Here is a 20350-nt window from a genome sequence, read left to right as displayed (position 1 = left end):
ACCTTAAGAATTTGTATTGTATTATGCTGAGTGTCATCACTTGGACGTTTCCATTGTATCAGGGAATTCTTTGCCATAACGGTTTTTTGGCACGGAAACAAGGAAAATTTTGCCAAATTAACGATATTAGTCATGACTAATTTATAAATTTCCGATATTTAACATGAAATATGTAGTTATTAGACGACAAATAAAATACTATTACAGATTAAACTTTAAACTTTTTGCATGCTGATCAATGGTCGGCGTTGTGCAGGTGCCGATCTCCTGATTCAAGGCCTTCAGCCGGAAGTGCAATGCGCGGTTGGGGGCAAATCATCTTACGCTTTTCGTGTTTTTTCCCCAGATTTCCCAGGTACCCGTTTAGACCTGGGTCGAGTCTGGCTGAACTTACGCAGTCACACCGTTGACCCCCGTTCCAAACCAAATACCTAGCGTACCAGGACTCGAACCTGAACTCGAACTGTTACAGATGCACAAGAATTGTTGGGATCTAGAAAACTTTCCCCAAAGGAGTATAGTTCTTAAAGTATTGTATAGGGGTGTTCTTTGTCATAACAGTTTTTCTTGCCCAAAAGCAAGAGAAAATCCGGGGTAATGTAGCACCTTAATGATTGCAAATTTATTAAGTAGTTCGTTTATTTTGAATATGACATTTGAAGCTACGATGTCGACCGTAGAAAAGGCAGTCGTTATAGATACAGGCTAAGCAATTTGGTGGTATACGGGTTATTAAAATTCCCGAAAAGGAAAAGGGTTCTTCAAAAAAGTTTTAGGTCCAGGCCATGAAGCTATGGGTTGAGCGTGTCTTTCCCCATATTTTTCGGAAGGAGGGTCCTTGTGACCACTCCTGCGGGTAATGAACCTTGCATTCATCTTTAAGCTAGATGTGGAAACCTGATTTTCCGTCAGTTTTATGCAAATTTATATGCCTAAATTATTTAAATACTACCAAGGAAGAGTAAAGCCGCAACCAAGTCTCCTTTCTTTCTAAATCAAACGAAATATTACGTGAAACTATGAACCTTTTGTCAAGTTAAAATATACCATAAAAAACTTAAATAATAGGGCATCTTTCTCTTGAATCTAAATTCTTTACATGTCCCTCATATCTATTCATTGCTGAGGGTCCTCCAAAGAATAGGGCAAGCACTAAGTACATTCAAACCAAAGAAGGCGTGTCACAGAAATATCTAGTCAGCCAAATAAATCTAGTGTCAGGAACGTGCAATTTCTGTCAACGGAAGTTTAGGGCACTAGATTCAATTAATTAGGATTCTTCTTTAAACGTTACCGGAGCCAATCATTTTAAGTCTGTTACATTCGATCGTAACAAGTATCCTTGCCCATTATCAGGGGGCAGGAATTAAAAAAAATCGGGGAGAGGTAATACAAGATTTTTTGATCGTTTTATGAAGCACGAAAAGGTAATTTTCAAAATTCGGCAGGGGGAAAAATTTCTTCTTTTGCATTATTTAACAAAAATGCCAAAAAGTCGTATTATTTGAAATTGCCACCTCTGCACCTCAAATGGCTTCCTGACTGATCCTACAACCACTACTACGTCTAACAACTTGCTACATCGCTAACCCCCCTGAGGCCAAGACAGCAGCGCCTATGAACTAACAATTTGTTTCAAATCCTTTTTGATGAGCTCTTCCTATCCTATTTGGGGATGACCTGCTTTTCGTTGTACCATTAATGAAGGGCCAAGAAGTACAATATCTGGCAAGCCATTATCTTTGATCTGCTAAACGTGGCCTAGCCACCTACATCTTTCTTACGTTATAACCCTACGAAGGTGGATAACTCTGCTGGAAACTAAAATATCGAGTCACAACTTAGATTATGTAGAAAATTTCGAAGAGCTGAAGTATATTTAATTGATTTTTTAGTAATATTTTGACTAAAACTTTTAATATTGATGAGAATATGGATTTATAATCTAATGTATTGAGTCATTGAGTCATTGTGTATGTTTTTTCTTCAACGGGATTAAAAGTATTCTTATCCCCATTTTATGGACACCCTTGGGTATGACTATCCAAGAAAAGTTCATTCATTTTCAAGAAAAGTTAAAAAAAAACTCAAAGGAAAGTAAAGAGTAACATTAAAATCTAAAACATGCAAAAACAAGTTATTAATAATTTAAACTTTTATTACAATGAATAATCTCGCATAACTGACCTTGAAAAATAATCCCTCCCCCATATACCTAACCTTTGTGGTCGGGTCCAAAGCCAGGGTCAAGTGAATTAGCTTGATACTTTGATACGACATTTTCACTTTGATACTTCGATACTTGATACAATATTTTTCGGTTCAACTTTTATTTCTTCACTTTGAAGATGTATTATTATGTTTAATCTCTATCTCGAGAGTAGTCTAACCTTATTTATTTAACAACGCTTTCTCCGATTTGAAATTGTTCAATTCTTTCTCTTTTCTCTATTCCTTCTATTTTTTGGTTTGGTCTATAATGTTTTAAAATGACTTAATGTTTTGAATTTCATGGTGATTAAATGCATCATAATGATCCTAGTTTTTTACGACTCTAGAAAGAGAGGGGGGGGGTTATAGACATACAAACGTGGAACATACGTCAATTAGTGACTATGAAAGTGCTTATTATGTGTAGTTGGTCACATTCTGGCGTAGAACGCCCATACAAGGGGCTAAAAAATACCATGCTCCAAGTTTTGTTACTGTTAATTTATTTGTGCTTCTTATTGACGTTCAATACTTCTTATTGACGTATACCTCTTATTGACACTACGCTTATACTTATTGACAATATACTTATTGACACTTCTTGACACATACTTCTTATTGACGGTCAAACAGTGACAAGTAACAGAAAACACTTTTGGGGACCAGAAGAACAATTTGGTCCTTTTTACTAGTTATTCTGGGATTGATGAATCGATTCAATTTTGCTTGAATTTTTTTGTTCAGTAATTAATATTTAATTAATTTACAGCTTTTATGGACTTATCGAGAGAGGACCAATTGATACTGATCAAACTTGGTTTCATTGAGCTTTGGATGTGTCATTCTGCTCGTATGGTCAGCACAGCTGATGGTACCCTTACTTTTCCTGATGGGAGTATTATTACCCAGCGGCAACTTGAAAACGTTTTCAATGTGAGTTTTTTTTTTGTTTATTTTCGGGCTGATCAGTTTCAATTGAATTAAATCACAGTTAATAGGATTAAGTACTTGTTTTGGTGATTCTTAGGGCTATTTTGAGTAAATATGATATGGGGGGGGGGATTTATTTTACGATATTGATTTAGATCAGAGAACCGACCTATAGATTTTGTAATTTTAAAATTAATTTCTTTTTTTCTACATAACCTATTTGCTTTTAAAGTACCAATAACACCGAAAACGGAATCTAACATTTTGAGTTGGTTAATTGGAAATTAACTCAACCACATATAGATTTTAAAATATAGAAAAAAATTTGGAGTTTGAAAAATAGAAAAAAAAATCTACAAAAAATAAGCTAACAGCACTTGGTACCAAACTACTTAAGAAGGTGCAGCTGTCCTTTGAAGATGTAGTTGACTTTTGGAACTTCAGATTTGTAATGTCTGTATTTATACCAACAAAAGCGTTATCAAAATTTATCAATTAATGTTTCTTATTTATTTTCACGGTTCTACGTGTCAACACAGATAGTGCCCTGAAAACTTCATTACTTTGAACTTCATTACTTCATTACTAAAACTTCATTACTTTTGATATCCAAAAATAAAATATGAGAAAATCATAGTTTTCTAGCATGAATAGACGATGATCCAAGCGACTAAAAAGGTTTTTATTTAATGTTCTTGGTAATTTCAGCGTTTGGTCCCATAATTCGTTTTATTTCTTGTATTTTCCTCTCCATTTTTTCACAGAAAAGGGTACTTGGAGATTGAATAATTCAGTTTGCATCAATGATTCAGGACGTATTGTGTGGCATTGCTTTCAAAGTTTGTAAGTGCAGCTCGCCCTTTTAAAGGTTTCTGGAAAAGTCATGCTATGTAACATAATACTGTTTGAGTTTCCTCATCTGAATTGTCAGTGTATTTGTGAAGATTACTTGTCTTTTTTTATTTTTAAGAGTATACTTGGTTGTCATTCTAATCAATTATTTCTGTAGAAACAAATTATTTTTGAACAACAATTATTTCTGTTGTATAACAAATTTCCATAGATCGCAACTGACACATCTCCCGGGTGCTGAAAAACCTAGTTACGTCTTTGCTAATTCTCTGCCACTGAGGAAGAGTTTGAATGATGAGTGTTTCCTAGATAGACAACGATATTTTTGAAACTTAGATTTTTATCTCATCTTGAGTTTAATAAATCTCAGCCTCTCTCAATTAGTCCAATCCGTTTTCTTCTATCTTATTTGGCTTCTAGGATACCCAAAAATTTTCCCTTATTTCCAAAAAACCTTATCTTCTTTTCTTGCTTGAGTCTTCGGTGGTGTCAATTTCAGGGAAGGTGGTACAAAAGGCATTTGTTCTCTCTCCTCAAGTTTTTTCTCCTTCTACATTTGGAAAAATACTTTATTTGGTAGTTAGTGAAGATTTTTTTTTTCTTTGGTATTTTTATTGAGGAAATTGAAAAAAACAAACAAACAAACAATCAAATTCCCACACCCCAAGGTTTTCAGTAATAAATTTTAGCTCCCTATCCCCTTCATTTTTGTTAATTGACTGTGCTGTAAAACTCTCTATGTCTTTAAGTTGCCTGTCTTTAATTTGTGTGAGATTATGTTGGACTGTGTAACCCTTATCAATTGATTGTTATCAATTGATTCTATATTAAGCACTTTTTAAAGAAAATTCTTCATTAAGTAATAAGTTCATTCTAAATTAAGGATTTTTTAAGAAAATTATATGCTAAGAAAATTCAATAGCCCAAAGCAGGGTAATTCAAAAGACGTTTCATGACGCTTTTTGAATTGTAGATGTACAACCCATATGACAAAACAATTTCTATGTACAGCCCGTTCTTTTTTTTTCCTACCTTGTTTATTTCTAACATATTTGAAAAGTTTCTCTTTGAAAATGGGCCGTGTCCCCCTTTCTCCTTTTTATAAACAACTGCTTCTTGAAAGAAATAAAAAAAAAACACACTATGTACTTCAGATTTCCCACTCTCTTGTAAATTCATGTTGAGTAATATACTATATTTTGAATAACTCCAAAGAAGCTGTGTTCAGTATACAATCTCTTCAGGGCTTTCCGTTTTTCCTTGAAAGAAAATTGGGCTCTCCGAAATCTTCCCGAAAAATAATTAGCGTTAACAAAAATTTACGATTTACGTTTTGCTTCAACGCACACCCTTAATCGACGCAAAATGTCATCTATGTACGAACTTTAACCTTTGCAACGTTTTGGAGAACCCAAATTCCACTTGAGGAAACTCGGAGAAACCCTAAGTTATTTGGGGTGTTGCAAATACAGCTTCTCTCAGGCACGGTACACAGAACATTTGAGCAAAAGAAAATTAGAGGTAACCGTGGGCAAAAAGCATATAAATAGCTTGTAAGGCTTCCCTTCGCATTAACAAACTATAAAAAAAAAAAAAAAAAAAGAGCGAAGAAGCAAACGGAGCGAAGATATTACGCCAGATTTGCCTCTCACTCAATCGGACTATCTGTCTGGGCTTTTTGTACAATTAGCCATGGCTTGATGCCCATAACTACTTGATTTTAATCCAAAATCAACGGAGCCTGTCACCTTATTCCTCGTTGTCTTTTGGAAATTTTGGAAAATAGCTAGGATTGATGAAAAACAATTGATTAAGTATCAATCAATTAAGTGTTTGATTAAGATGATTAAGAATAACTGATTAAGAATCAAAATTGGAGAGAAAGGGGATTTAACTTTATTTCGACTTGCAGTTATGACAAATAGTCACTTTTTGGATAGGTTATCTTTAATATTAGAAATGACAATTTTGGCGATTTTCATGATTTGATATTTCACCTGATCCGGGACTTCCATTCGTCTGGATGAGCAAATTCTTGGATTACCAAAGAAAATTTGTCCAAAAAGCGGAAATTTCTCAAACGATTGACTGGCTTAAACGATGGGTCAAGGCTATTAAACAAAAACCACCGAGGGATTAGAGAGCACAATTTTTTTTGTCTGCTTTCATTACTTTCCAATAATTAGCTTAAAATTTTCTCCTATTTCCAGGCGGATTTCGTGAGCAGCTATTTCAACTTTGCATCTACATTTGCTTCGCACAACTTAAATGAAACGGAGATGGCGCTGTATACCGCTTTAGTACTTTTTAATTCAGAGAGAGCAGGGGTGACAGATGTCAAAGCAATTAACGCTACTCAAGAAAGGATTCAAGAGGCTCTGAACTTTCAAGTATTATTCCTATTTATGTTTTTACCTTGTATAGATATGGTAGTTGCTAATGTAGTAGCCTTATATTAAATTTAAATTGTTTAGGCTTACTTTGCAATGCCATATTAACTTACTATTCAAGACATAAAATGATGTTACATATTTTGTATTCACTAGAGACGATAAATGACATTACGAGACGACCAAATGGGGCCATTTACCCTATAACAAGGAGTAATTAGAAAGGTTTTCATGGTTTGATCCCACTCTCAGAATATGAAATTCATACTTATTAGTAATTTAATGGCTAGAATATCTTCACATAACTCCCGCTTTATAAAAATTTGGCTCTCATTCCCCTCCGCAAAACAGCAATCCTATTCCCTCCAAAAAGACAAAAAAGAAAATGTTTAAGGGAAGCCGGAATTTCCTGGAAGGGAGCAAAGAATGAATCTTGGAATAGAGTGGGCTGTGCGAAGAGTGTCGAAATTTGTATTCGCATCAGGCATTTCTATGCGATTTTTACCTTCTGTTCATTTATTTGAAATAAACAACGGATAACTAAAATCTTTCTATTTAGCCACACTTTGATAATTGAATTAAATTAGTTAAAGGAGATTGCTTGAAAAAATAGCAGGTGGCGTGGAAGCTGAACCCAAGATTCCCTGGAGAGTAGCCAGGGCTTCCATTCTGGACCAACAGACACACCTAGGGATCTTTTCGTTATTGCAGATTTTACCGCCCCATACAAATTGAGTAACTTGAAATGATAGTAATAATATTAAAAAGGATAATTTTTATGCGGCAAAGGTTAAATATACATCAAAAATAGAAAAAAAATTCAAAGATTTAAATGTAAATATAAATGTATATAGTGGTATCTAAAGAAACATAAAGTTTGAAAATTTCATTTGTATATAGTAATTTCTTTACCGTATGGCAACATTTGAGTTTAATCATTATATCAAGGTATTCAATTAAAAGTAAATATTGACTTTACATAAAGGATTACAGATCAACATTGTCGTTTTTAAACAAACAAAGAGTTAGAATTGTTATACGAGGCACATTTTTATCAACTATTGTACATGTGGGCATATCAAAGGTCGCTGACAAGTAAATATTCTGCACATTTTGTTTGCTTAGTAACAAAATTTGACTTAAAAAAACTGTCTATCCTAAACAAAAAGTCCCGTTTCAACGTACATGATTGTTGTCAGGTTTTCTTTATCAGTGTAGATTATATATTTAATACGTATAAAGTGGCCTTCAGATGTGTGTCTAGATAAAACTTGCATGTCTAGACACGTGCCTGTCAGTGGTGGCTCTAGTTCTGGGCAGGGGGGAAAGCCCCCCCCCCCCGTTTATCTGACTAAGTTTCTTTTATTTTATTATTTTACGCTCCTGTAGTATACCTTGCCCTCCTCCAGATTATGTGGCGGAAAACCGTTACTGGTGCCTGTACAGACGTCAGTATCCAAGCAGTTCCCGTTCACAAGTCAAATTCGGTGCTTGGCTTCACCAAGTTGCAGATAAGTATCCAGGTGCAGCTAAAATCTTTGTGTCTAGGGCTTCAAATTCTGCCAATTTGTGGGTGGATTCATGACGAACAGTGTCGACTGGACTTGTATGCAAAGCGGGGGACTGAATTTGCTTAGACTCACAGGCAAACAAATGACCTAACCCTAATAGACTCGCCTGCTTTGAGTCTCAGGACGACTAACGTGTTTTAAGATTAACACCTGACCGACAAGTCCTCTGAACTCGCAGGCGAATGGGGAGATCTATAGGTTTCAAAGTGTTTTGGTAAACGGCACAGGTAAAAAGGGCGGGAGTAGCTATGGCTCTCTTATTGGACAATTTTTGAAATTAAAATTAAGTTGGGATCAAGCCATGGCTAATTGGAGATAGAGCTAAGATAGATAGTTAGTCTGAACGAGAGACACAGCTGCCATAAGCCTTTTCTGTCATGAAGAATGGTGTCAAAAAGTATGTCTGGACGAACTTCAATGACCTGGATGAACTTCCATGACTGGGCAACAGTGCATAGCCTGACATACATGTCTAGACAAGGAAGTCTTGCTGGAATTGCTTGAGCACCACTTAACGAATGCATGAGATTTGTCTGTTTGTTTTTTTTTTTAACATTGAACGTCAAAATTCGGACAATAACAGTTCTAATATCTGGAGTTAACGAATATGTAAAATGTTGTTATGTAGATGTCATTTATATTAAGGCAAGGAAACTTCGCCACAAGAAAACAAGCTAATCCTTTTATAAGTTTGAAGATCAGTATAGCCTACAGAGTACGCGGATTAGCAGAACATTGACATTCATTCAAACGTGGAACACGATCCAAAGAACTGAAATTTCAATAAAAGTTAATCTTTCTTTACTTTTAGTACATGACCAGTACTTAACCAGATTTATTAACTCTTAGGTATAAACTTAAAAAACTAAACTTAAACACATATTAGCATTTAAATTTCAAAACATAATCAATTTTAATGTCACGGACTATGAAATGCTATGACACAGTAGATTGTCTTTTGGTCTGAATTTGTTTTTGTTTTTTTTGTTTTTTTTTGGGGGGGGGGAAATATACAGGGTGGTGCAGGGAGTCAGTTTCACCAAGGAATTAACATCGTATGGCTTATATACGAGGTGATACAGGTAGTCACTTTTGCCGAGGAATGACCATATTATTTATTAGATAATTCCTGGCAACACTGATAATAGCATGACGTATAAAGGATGTAGGTACCAATTAAGGAGACACTGAAGTTGGTGGGGTAGGGTAGGGGGTCACTTCAAAAAATCATAAGTCACCCTCTATTAAATTTCAAATCGATAATTGCTAGGTTAAAATAGGAGAGAAATTGTTTAAGGAAAATTAACTAATAAAAAGGATTGCAGCTTAGAACACTTAAGACCTCGGGTGTAACAGCAGCAGGTGCCAAAAAAATATGTAAATAAAATAATGCCAGACTTTTAACTTTTAACGTACCTTTACATTTAGTTGAAAGTTTAAAGTCTGCAGCGGCTTCTTACAAGTATTATCGTACTGTTGACCCAGAGAATCTTTTGGAACAGAAACAGGCTAAGCTAGTTTTAACACTAGGCCCTTCATGTATAATTTTTTATACTAATAATTATCTGTGATTGCGATTATATTGAACTGGAAGCAGAGAGGCATAAAAATAAAGCACAACTTTTTAGTATGGAAAAAACACTTAATGGTTTAAAAAATAAGCTATCAACTGCAGAAGATAAAGGATTTTTTTTCTTTACTGAAATTTTCAACCCGATCCCCCTGCCGTGAGACAAAACAGGGTATACTTGTCGAAATTTGCTTTTTTTTTTCAGTGCTATCAAGATAAATTTGCATAAAACATGTATAAATGAGCTGCAACTCTTAAATGATCCATTAAAACATCTCTGTATAACTTTGTGGTTGCCTGCTAACCTTGATAAAAAAGAAAAGAAAAAAGAGATAACGCGACTGCCCATGAAAAAACGCGATTTTCCTTGTTTTTCAATATGTGGGGCTCGAAAACCCCCCGTAATTCGTGTAGTATACTTTGCATTTCGATTCGTCTCTATTTTTGAAGAATTTCAAGCTCATTTTCAAAATTTTTTATTTTAGTGGCAAGTTTTTACTATTACGATAAATATTTATAATATTTGTTCCTGAATAATCTTTAAATGAAAAGTGTTTCTCACTCAGTACTTTTTTTTCAAAGAGCATTTTTCAAATTTTCATTACTTAAAGAAAAAAGAAAGGAAGGAATCTCAAATCAAAAAAAAAAAAAATAAAAAAAACCTATATATGTACAATATTAACTCCATGAGAAAATTACGAAAGCAGAGTATGTGTTACAATACAATGAAATACTTCGATAACATAGTGTTCCTTTTCTTATTTAGATTCCTACCTATTTCTGGTTGTTTAGATTATTTCTTTATGGTTCTTACTGCATAAAGAGACGAAGAGAATACCTTTTAGATCTCTAGTGTATGACGTCACAGGGTTGTGAAAGAGCAAGAATGAGCTGACATAGCCAATTATTATGTATATAGATGTTTTGCTATTACATTTAGTATTTGCTTATTTTTATATCCTTGTTCTACTTACTTTTTGTTTTTCAGACATTTGTTTATCCAGGTTGTTGAATACTTTCATGCTTCTGATCGTGCTTAAAATCTTACTTAATAAGTAATAATTACTTATTGTGACCCTTTATATTTTTAGCTGAGCCGGACGCATATGTCAGACAGTTCAATTCCTCTAATACTAATGCAAAGAAAGCATGAAGTCCAGAGTCTTAACCAGCGATACTGTGTGCTACTTGATTGGTTTAGAAGTAAATGGTCACGAATATCCTTGCCACCATTATATGCTGAAATGTTCGACATACCGAGATCTGAAGAAGATCTTGCTAGCTGATTGTCTTGTTGATTGTATTTAAAATTGCCCTCTTTTTTATGGGGTGCTATTGATTTATTTTTGGTTCTTTTACTAGTCTTGCATTTTACTATTTCCCTTCGATGCTGTTATTACTAAATTTTGTTGAAAATAGTTTTGTCAGTTTTAGATTGTAGTTTTGGTGGAGGCAGTCAATCAAAATTCGATTAAATTCGAAAAAAATCGATTAAAATACTTTGTCACTATGTTTCTCCGAACTCTTTACTTCGTCCTTTTTTACCTTTTTTTTGACAAGGCTGCACCCAAAATTTGGTAAGCTGCACATAGGTCAAATATTTCTCCCCTTCCCCCTATAAGCTGCAAACATTCCCTAGTAGAAATTAGAAAATACCGAACATAATTTTTTTTTTCTGCTCTCTGTTTCCACATTCTGACCCAAATCCAATATTTGATACCAAAAATATTAATTTAATAACACAATGTACATTTCAAAGTTATGAAGGGATCAAAAGGAGTAAAGACTCTGTTAGTATCTGTTCGATTAGCATCCTACAACCCACCTCCCTACCCTGGTAGAAAATTAGAAAATAGTGAGCGGAATTTGTGTCTTTCTTTCGAACTACAAACCCAAATGAAATATTTTATGCTATAATTAAATTTTGTTACATTAATATAATGAAATAATATAAGTTTTGCGTTTATGAAGGAATCAAAATGAGTCAAAACTCGATTATAATTTGCAACCAAGTCTGTATGTCTTTCCAAGCTCTTTAATTCACCTTCCCTTTTTTGACAGGGTCGTATCTAAAGTTGGAAGGCTGGAATTTTTTTTTTTTTTAATTAATAAGTTCTATGCTCTAGAGAGGCCATAACAATGAAAAAATTGTCTCACGCTGTTCTAAAGTTTAATTTTCTGATTAAGAATCAATCAATACAAAAAAGTAATTTGGGGCTCAAAAAGCAAGGGGGTGTTTAAGGTTGATACAAAACCTATTCTTGAAACCCTTAAATGCTGCACTATCTATTTTCGCAGAAATGACTAACTTCGGGTTTCTAGCTGAAAATGAAGAGATGGCATCTGATTAAAACAGATTATCTTTTAAATTCTAAGACCCTTAGGTACGGCTCCATTTACGTACTATCTCCATGAAACCATAAGGTACATCTGAGTAATTTTTATTTAAGAATTAATAACTGTTCCCCAAGTTTTGGGGTAAAACAAATATTTTTTAGGATGAATAATGGTTTTAATTTCTATCAGTAGTTTTTACACCAGCTGTTTTTAGTTATAAGTATCTTTAATGTTCGGTCTTCTGCATATTTTTATGCGCGAAGTTTTTCGTATATTTTCCCTTTAGGTAAAGCTCTCTATAGAATCTTCTTTCGTGTATCTAGTCATGTTTACCTTAATCTGAAAGGGATAAAGTTCATACATTGCGCTGATTTATTCTGAACTAAACGTGATTTAGTAAATTTCCTAACATGGCAAACGTTTAATATTGAGTAATATTATGTGTTTATTCTAGATAATATTGAAACATCAGTCAAGTAATATTTTTTTTAAACAATGTATGAAAACTATACAATGTAAGAACAATTTGTGACAATGTAAGAAAGTTGTGTACATAGAACGGGGAGCAGCTTAAAATAGTACCATATGACATTGGCCCATTCTCCACTCCATTAATTATGGCAATAGTGGTTAATCACTCCTTCTTACAACGAAATACTAAAAAAAATTGACAGCAACTTTAAAAAAAATTCCGAAATGCTTAATTATTTCATTACCAAGACCACTTTCACTTTACTCTATCCCTAACCCTCCCCCTAATGTGCGGATATATGACCCAAATTATATATTTTCCCGACATTCTTCTGTATGTCGCTCTTTTCTTCGAATATATTTAAGCAGTCCCGACAAAATCAAGAAACAGGAAAATGTACGGAGAATATATTATTTGAGCTGTATATTTGTAACTTAGGGGAGTGGGGAATATTAAAGTAAAGTGAAACACTTTTCACTTAATATTAGTAAGTGCTTTATAATTTTAAAGTTATTTTCGGGGTTTTGCTTCCTTCTGAGTAGGAGTGATTGTACACTAGAACCTTAATTATAAAAATGCAACTAGTTTTTCATTCTTGGAGCTTGGAACAGACGAAACAGCACTATTAACAAAGAAGGTGTATCAACAACATAAATTCTTTATGTGAGAGCTCACATCTTATAAGAAGGTCTTGTTTGAATCATAAACTTGTTTGTCTCATATCCCTACCCCGAAATTGCGCTAAACATGATTTTACGTAAAATTTGATTGGGGAACGTGGGTTAATTCCTTGAAAAAAAAATCATTTGTAATTTGTCTTATTGTAACAAGCTTAGAGAACAAGACGTGCAAAACATTGAGAGTCCGGAAATGTAACCTTCCACCCTCCCCCCCCCCTTATAACATGTATTTAGTTTTGTTGTGCAATATCAGTTCGATTTTAAGCAATGTCTGTGCCATTTCTATTGACAGAATAGTATTGATTGACTGTTAATATCCCTCTACCCATTAGCGTAACAAAAGGTCAGCTGTCCTATAATCATAACTATGTTCAGGGGGCATACAAAGGGAAGGAAGACCCGTTTCCTCCGAAATTCCTTATTTTTTTAAATGTCTGGATGCTTCTTATTAAATTATTAAATAAAAGTTACTTTTTTACTATCCCCCCCCCCCCCAAAAAAAAATATATATATATTTCTCGTATTTGCCGGATTATGTCCTATAATACTACTTCCCTATTATGGGTTTCGTTTTTGAAATTACTAAGCTTCAATATAAAATTTATTAATGCCCCGTTATTTGTTGTTGGCTCTCTGTTCAGATTAAAGAGATCATCACTGTGCAGACTGTTCCAGAGCGCACAGTTTTGCTCGGCGCATTTAGGGAAACATAGATCAGGACTTCGATGAAATTCTTTGTTTGTAACTCACAAACTTATAGCAGAAAACAATTAGAATTTATTTCACATATATGTGAATTGCAGAAAATAAAACAACTAATCTCTTTCGCATAACTTAAATGAACTAAAAAAAAAAATGCTAAACTTGTGAAATTAGGAATACATAAAGCAAGAAATTTTACTTATTTAAATTATTCCTCAAGATGAAAATATAAAATTCAGTTTATAGATCATTTACCTTTTAAAATTTATTTTGAGATTTAAAACTTATTCTCGAAAACTTTAAATCACCTATTCTTATATCTGGGGGAAAATTCGGTATTTGTCTACCGTGTACGTCTTATTTTCCAAGAAAACATAAGAACAGCACAGTAACGCTTGGTTATATACTGCTTTAGCGAATGAAAGCTGTTTTTATTTTATCCATTAATTCATGCGAGTGCAGTCATTTAAAGCTCTATATTAACTTGGTAAATCAAGAAAAACTATGTGAAAACCAGTGTACTACGCGTAAACAGTACCGAAATTTCATCCATCAGTGGGATTTCTTATTAGCTGCTGTAACTCAAAGGGCGTTAAATTACTTAATATAAATTTTATTAAAGCAGAAAAGATGAAAGTGGGTTTTGAGTTTATTGGTTTATTAAAGACCAGCCATTATCCAATGAAAGTTTTTTTTTCAGGAACTTAAGAAATGGAAAAATAGTTTCTTAATCAAAAGTAGCATTTCCCAATTATTTTCTTGAGCAAAGAAAGAAGACTTTAGAGAAAGCAAAAATTTGTAAAATATACTACTTTTAAACAGAAACAGTATTTAAAAAAAACTTGTAAAATGCTGAAAATTTAGTAAATTATAAGAAAGTGGACTGGAAGAAAGTGGAATTTGAAAAGTGGAACACTAAAATACAACTTATGTTAACGAGGAGGACAGTTAAAGTGTCACATAATTGATATGGTGGATATTTCAAATGTCACCTTTTGAAATACAGCAATCGAAAAGGCCTCTTAGTTGTTTATAAGTTAATAATTTCCATATATAATTTTTTTGTAATTACTGTTTCAATGAAAAGTTTTCATATTAAAATAAGCATTTCCCAACCATTTCTGTAAGTAAAAACAAAGCATATAACACACTAAAAAAAAAAAAAAAAAAAAAAAAAAAAAAAAAAAAAAAAAAAACAGCGAAACTTTAAAATAACCCGAGAGTCAAATAATATATGATCCAAGTGAAGACTTCCAAAATTGAACTTTTTTTTAGAAAGGTATATTGCAAATATCATTTACAGCAGAAATGTCGCATAAGACCTTTTAAATTGCTACAACCGAAGAAGCATCCCAAATACTTTGAAGTTCAGCCCCCCTCTTGTTACGCCCTGTTCTTACCAATTTTGAATCATTACTGCCTTAGCTATAGTTATTTTTTAAATATATTTAGTTTTTAGTAAAATATGTTATGGTTGTGCATTATTGTGCTATACTTGAAAAGAATCTTTTTCTCTCTCGTGCTATGCAAGGAGGTGAATTCCATGCATCATGCTCAGTTGACTCTGTTTACCTCATTCTTCTGTGTTTATTATATTTATGTATTTTATTTTCACTTTTAAATTTTATCTGGACTAAATGATAGCTACTTAGGTCATTTTTTTTATTGATTTTATGTTACAAATCGAGCCCCTTCTGTTCAGTCGCTATTATGGTTCTGTAGAACCATGGAAAAGTTAAATCTTTTCATATATTTATGTATTAACTACGCAGAGACAGGCATAGGACCCCTCCTAGGACGTGCATGATTCCCAACAAAAAACTTTGTCCCGAATGAAAATTATGTAAATTGCAAACTCAATTATTAAGGGGCAGAAGAATTAGCTATTCTTTTAGACTATCCTAATACCCACGCCAATGATCTAAGAGAAAAAGTATGAAAATGTGAGTGAGAAAAAGTATGAAAATGCGAGTGCTAATTTTTGACTATGAGTAATCTGAACTGTGAGTATAGCTAGTCGTTAGGGACCCCGATCAGTATTATTTAGCCATTATCCATATACAGATATACCCGATCGTTGTCAATGGGCTATAAAATAGTAGCTATCTCCTTTTTTGTATTGGCTAGTGATTGTAAAGCTCAAGCATATTTTGTGAGGTTGTCACATATTTTTGAGGGTATCTATGATCTGGCTGGCACCCCTTACTGGGAAGTGGTACTAATTTTCAGGTGCACCCTTCATCTTGAGTGTGCTTTGGAAGATGGTGCTATAATTAAAACATTGAAAATTTAACTTTTGACACAGATTTAACGCAAAGGCATGTAGTTTTTATGGACTAGGAGTTGGGATTTGGACCAATATATCACGAATTATGTATATGGGTAGTGGAAGGGAGAATATTTATATCATGGAAGAAAATACATATAAAAAAATAACAATTAATGGCACATATTGAAAGCAAACCTGACATGTAGAGTTTAAAATCTGTGTGAATTTTAAAATCTGTGTGATAACTAAATACCTTAAAGCTAATTCTGAAAATTAAAGCGGGAGGGAGAATATTTATATTATAGAAGAAAATACATATAAAAAAATAACAATTAGTGACATATATTGAATGCAAAACCTGACATTTAGTGTCAAAAATCTGTGTGAATCTTAAAATCTGTGTGAATCTGCAAATCTGTGTGATAACTAAATACCTAAGAGCTAATTCTAAAAACCAAAATAGGAAAGTCAATAGAACAGAAACTCACCGCTTGCTTCCTGTCCTTTTAGTTGGCATGCCATGTGATAATACCTGACAACTGAAATGACCAAATTTTACATAGGTCGCAAATGGTTTTCCGATTAAAGTAACTATTTGGCGAACTTGCAACAAAGTGTCTAAAATAATAGATTATATAATCCGGATTTCAAGGTTTTCGAGGTCTCTTATTTATTTATTTTATTTGTAATTTGTCAATTGAACTCCATGGATCTTGTTTTCCTCTAATTTGGTCAGTCACTTCGACAAATAACATTGAGATAGCTAATTATGGTTTTGACGTAACATCTAGGCAAGTTAAGCAAGTATTTACTATTTTTTATATTTTAGAAATCTATCTTTTGGTCCAGATTTTATAAGGGGGTGTTGGTTTGATTAAGTTTCAACTTTTTTTTAGATAACAAAAGTCAATTATATACTTGGCATGTTTATGTTTGATTTCAATTGTATATGTCTTGCATAATCATTTATAAAGTGACATTATTGTGTTTCCTTAAGCAGTGTGAGTAAAATACTACCTTTAGATCTATATTTTTTTTTAACTGTCGTTTAGTTACTACAATTTCCATTAAAGACTCACTTCAGCGACAAACTGCCAGATACAAACAAAACTGAGCACGCTCCTACTACACCCTAATCTATTCAAAGCTTCACTCTTTGCTCCCGCCATTTAGTTGTAATTTCACTTAAGTCCTTTATTATGACTTCTATCCTCCCCATTCTGGGACAACCTGCTTCTGTTTTAGCTCAATTGGATGGCCAAAAAGCACAATATTTGGTAGTCTGTCATCCTTCATCTTTGAAACGTGACCTAGAGCCCTAAAAAGCGGAATCGAAACGCATTTTTCTTGCGACTTACTCTTTGATAATTGTTGTGTTTTTTGTGACTTTACTCTAAGTTAAGTACTTAGGACTTAAAACGGACTTAGGACTTAGGACTTTACTCTAAGGACTTAAAACTGTCCTTAGGCAATTTTATCGGAAATAATTTAATGAATATACCTCAGTATTTTGAAATGACCATGCTTCACAACTATACCTGACTTCTATCATTAGAATAGCTTCCAATATTCTAATCTTAGATCGCAGACTTTTCTCGTTATTCTTCCAAACTTTTTTCAACTCGGGTAAACACCTTACACCTTGACTATTATACATCTTTACTAATAATACTACCAAGTTAACTGAACCTATCCACTTGATTGATTTTTTTCGTTACCTAAAATCTCTTCTTCACCCTCATTTATCTGTCATCTAAGCAACTTAGTCTTCTTAACCTTAATATTCAAATCTATTCCTGCACCCCCAAAAACTTCAAAATTTGTTCCATTTCGCTAAAGTTTTTATTTAGGGCACTCAAATCATTTGCATAATCTAAATTCTTGTTGAATTTTACATTCCCATTTGATGGCATATTCTCTTAGAGTCTTTGTTGTATTTCTTGTGCCAAGGTCCATCAAAATTATCCCTATAAACGATGGTAGGAAATATTCTTTATATAAGCTTGATTCTTTACTGAGCCAACTTCTAACCTCGCTTCCTACCTTAACTGCAGCAATATTAATATCGTGCAAACACTAATTACTTCAATGCACTCATCTGGAAGACTAAGTCCATGGATAGGACTTACGCCATAGAAGAATAAGACTTTCATTAAAGCTTCTGTCAGCTGAATCAAATACATTTTTTAATTCTGTAAAAAAATTAATAAAGAAGTCTTATGATTCAGATACGTCAAAGTTATTACTCTAAGAGTTAAAATTTGGTTGATGTATCTTCCTCCTTCCTAAAATCACGCGATTCTTCTCATAAAACCTTGTATACAGTTTCTAAATCTGAGCCGCATTTCCTTTCCCAAAACCAAATTGTTCTTCTCTTAAAACTTGATCTACATCGTCTCTTAGTCTAGTAAGTACGATCAGGATAAGTAATTTGCTTCGTACGGAAACCAAGCTAATGCCTCTGTAATTATTAAACTCGCTTTTTTCACATTTCTTATAAAGTAGTTTGATTAACTTTTCTCTAAAATCGCCTGGTACTATCCCTCTTTCAAAAATCATCTTCGTAATCTTCAATAGGTTCTTCATCGTAACCTACGACTTCATTTATATTGACTTATATTGGCAGATTGTAATTGAATAAAAGCAAGTAAGAACTGGGTTTATCTGGATCAGTAGAAAAATTCACCTTTCCGGCCTACAAACCTTTTTTGAAGCACTTTTTAAGATAAAGAGTTTGTTTTGATAGAAGTGTCCTATTTATTGAAAGAGCTTTTTTATGCTAAAAAGAACAGATAATTTTGTTTTTGATCAGGGATATTTGTTTAATTTTTTTGCAAAAAACAGTTTTTTGTGCTACAATAGCTTTTTACTGCCACAGTAAAACAACAGCTACAATAGCTTTGTTAGTTGTAAAATTATAAAACATATCAGGTTTTCTTAGCTGTTCAATGAGCTTTTAGACAATCATTTTCTACAACTTATTTGGGCATATTTAATTAACAAAAGAAGAATTACTTTTGTGTCTTTCTTAACACTTCTCACCACAATTGTCTTTCATTATATCCTCGCAATAGTCATTTATTTCTATCTTGATTAACTATAAAAAATGTATTCAATTTTTTTTAAATCCGTCTTATTGTAATAGAACCGTCAGCCACTGATCTCGTATCTCAAACACTGAGGTTTGAAGACACTGTGTTGAGAAAGACCCCTCTCGATAATCAATCATAAACCGACAGCGACTAAAATTACTGGGACCCACACTACAATGGCAACACGGGCCCACATCCTAGGAAGTCTTTAAATGCTACCCACCCCAAGTCTTGAAAGAAAGCCTGATACATCATTTTTTTTCTATAATCTCTTTATCATCTACTATTATCAATGGAATAATAGGTTTTCCTTTCGCAAAATGCTTACTTACTAAATGCGATAGGGTAGTGATGGTTGACCTCCAACTTGACCGATCTTGTGCCAAAGACCAAAGTTCATTCAAAGTGGTTCGGAGACTCCTTGCTTCTTTTTCCAGGGATCTACCAAGTGTACTGCGTTGTCTTCCACTGCTTCGAATGTCGGTTGGGGTCCAACACCATAAATCGTATGGGAGGCGTCCTTTGCTCATACGGGTCATATGTCCGCAATACTTCCATCTGCTCATTCTGATCTCGTCGGTCACCAGTGGTTGTTCAGTATCAGTCCTAATCTGGGGATTTGTTACTCTATCGGTCCAATTCCCGGCAAGGATTCTAAGCAGGCAATCATTCTTTAAGTCAAGTAGTCTTTTCTCAGAATTCTTCGAAAGGCTACAGGACTCGTATCTATATAAAAGTACAGAGAGTACATTACTCCTAAACAATTGTAATTTCAACTTCTGAGAGAAGTATCTGCACCTCCAAATATTCTTCAGCTGAGAAAATAGTCCACCTACATACGCTATGCGTAGCAAGACTTCTCTGTCACACTTCCCATCTTGGGTAATTGTACTGCCGAGGTAATTAAATTCTCTGAACTCTTCTATATCAGTGCCTTCGTGTCGAATCCCAGTTGCAATGGTTGTCATAGCTACGTTTGACATACTTTTCGTTATAGTAATATTAATCTTCAGGCCTATAGGGGTAACTTTTGCTGCTAATTCATTCAGATTACGTTGAATGTTGTCTTAGCAGTGAGCTATGAGAATACCATCGTCAGTGAAATTGCAGTCATGTATTTGACTCTCAGAGCTTAGTTGTATGCCTCCTCTGAAGTGGCAAGCTCAAAAAAACAAAATTAATAAGTGTTGCGAATAATATTGGAGATAGTAAACATCCTTGACTCAACAGGGAACTACTCTGACAGCCCATTTTCCTTGAAAGGCTACAGGACT

The 20350-nt window shown here is 33.7% G+C and overlaps 1 protein-coding gene across 2 annotated transcripts in view; it reads left to right on the top strand.

Annotated features, from left to right (window-relative positions):
- Positions 1-17008, top strand: part of LOC136037980 (ecdysone-induced protein 78C-like) — a 107243-nt gene extending 90235 nt beyond the window's left edge. For both annotated transcript variants that reach the window (XM_065720890.1, XM_065720880.1), the window contains 3 exons: positions 2981-3144; positions 6204-6383; positions 10616-17008. In XM_065720890.1, the coding sequence (XP_065576962.1) occupies positions 2981-3144; positions 6204-6383; positions 10616-10810 (539 nt within the window). In that variant the 3' untranslated portion in view covers positions 10811-17008. The remainder of the gene's footprint in view (positions 1-2980; positions 3145-6203; positions 6384-10615) is intronic.
- The last annotated feature ends 3342 nt before the right edge of the window (positions 17009-20350 follow it).

This window comes from Artemia franciscana, chromosome 2 (assembly GCF_032884065.1).
Source record: "Artemia franciscana chromosome 2, ASM3288406v1, whole genome shotgun sequence".
Lineage (NCBI taxonomy): Eukaryota > Metazoa > Arthropoda > Branchiopoda > Anostraca > Artemiidae > Artemia > Artemia franciscana.
The sequence above is the reverse complement of the archived record's forward strand: the minus strand, read 5'-3'. Positions and strand labels throughout refer to the sequence as shown.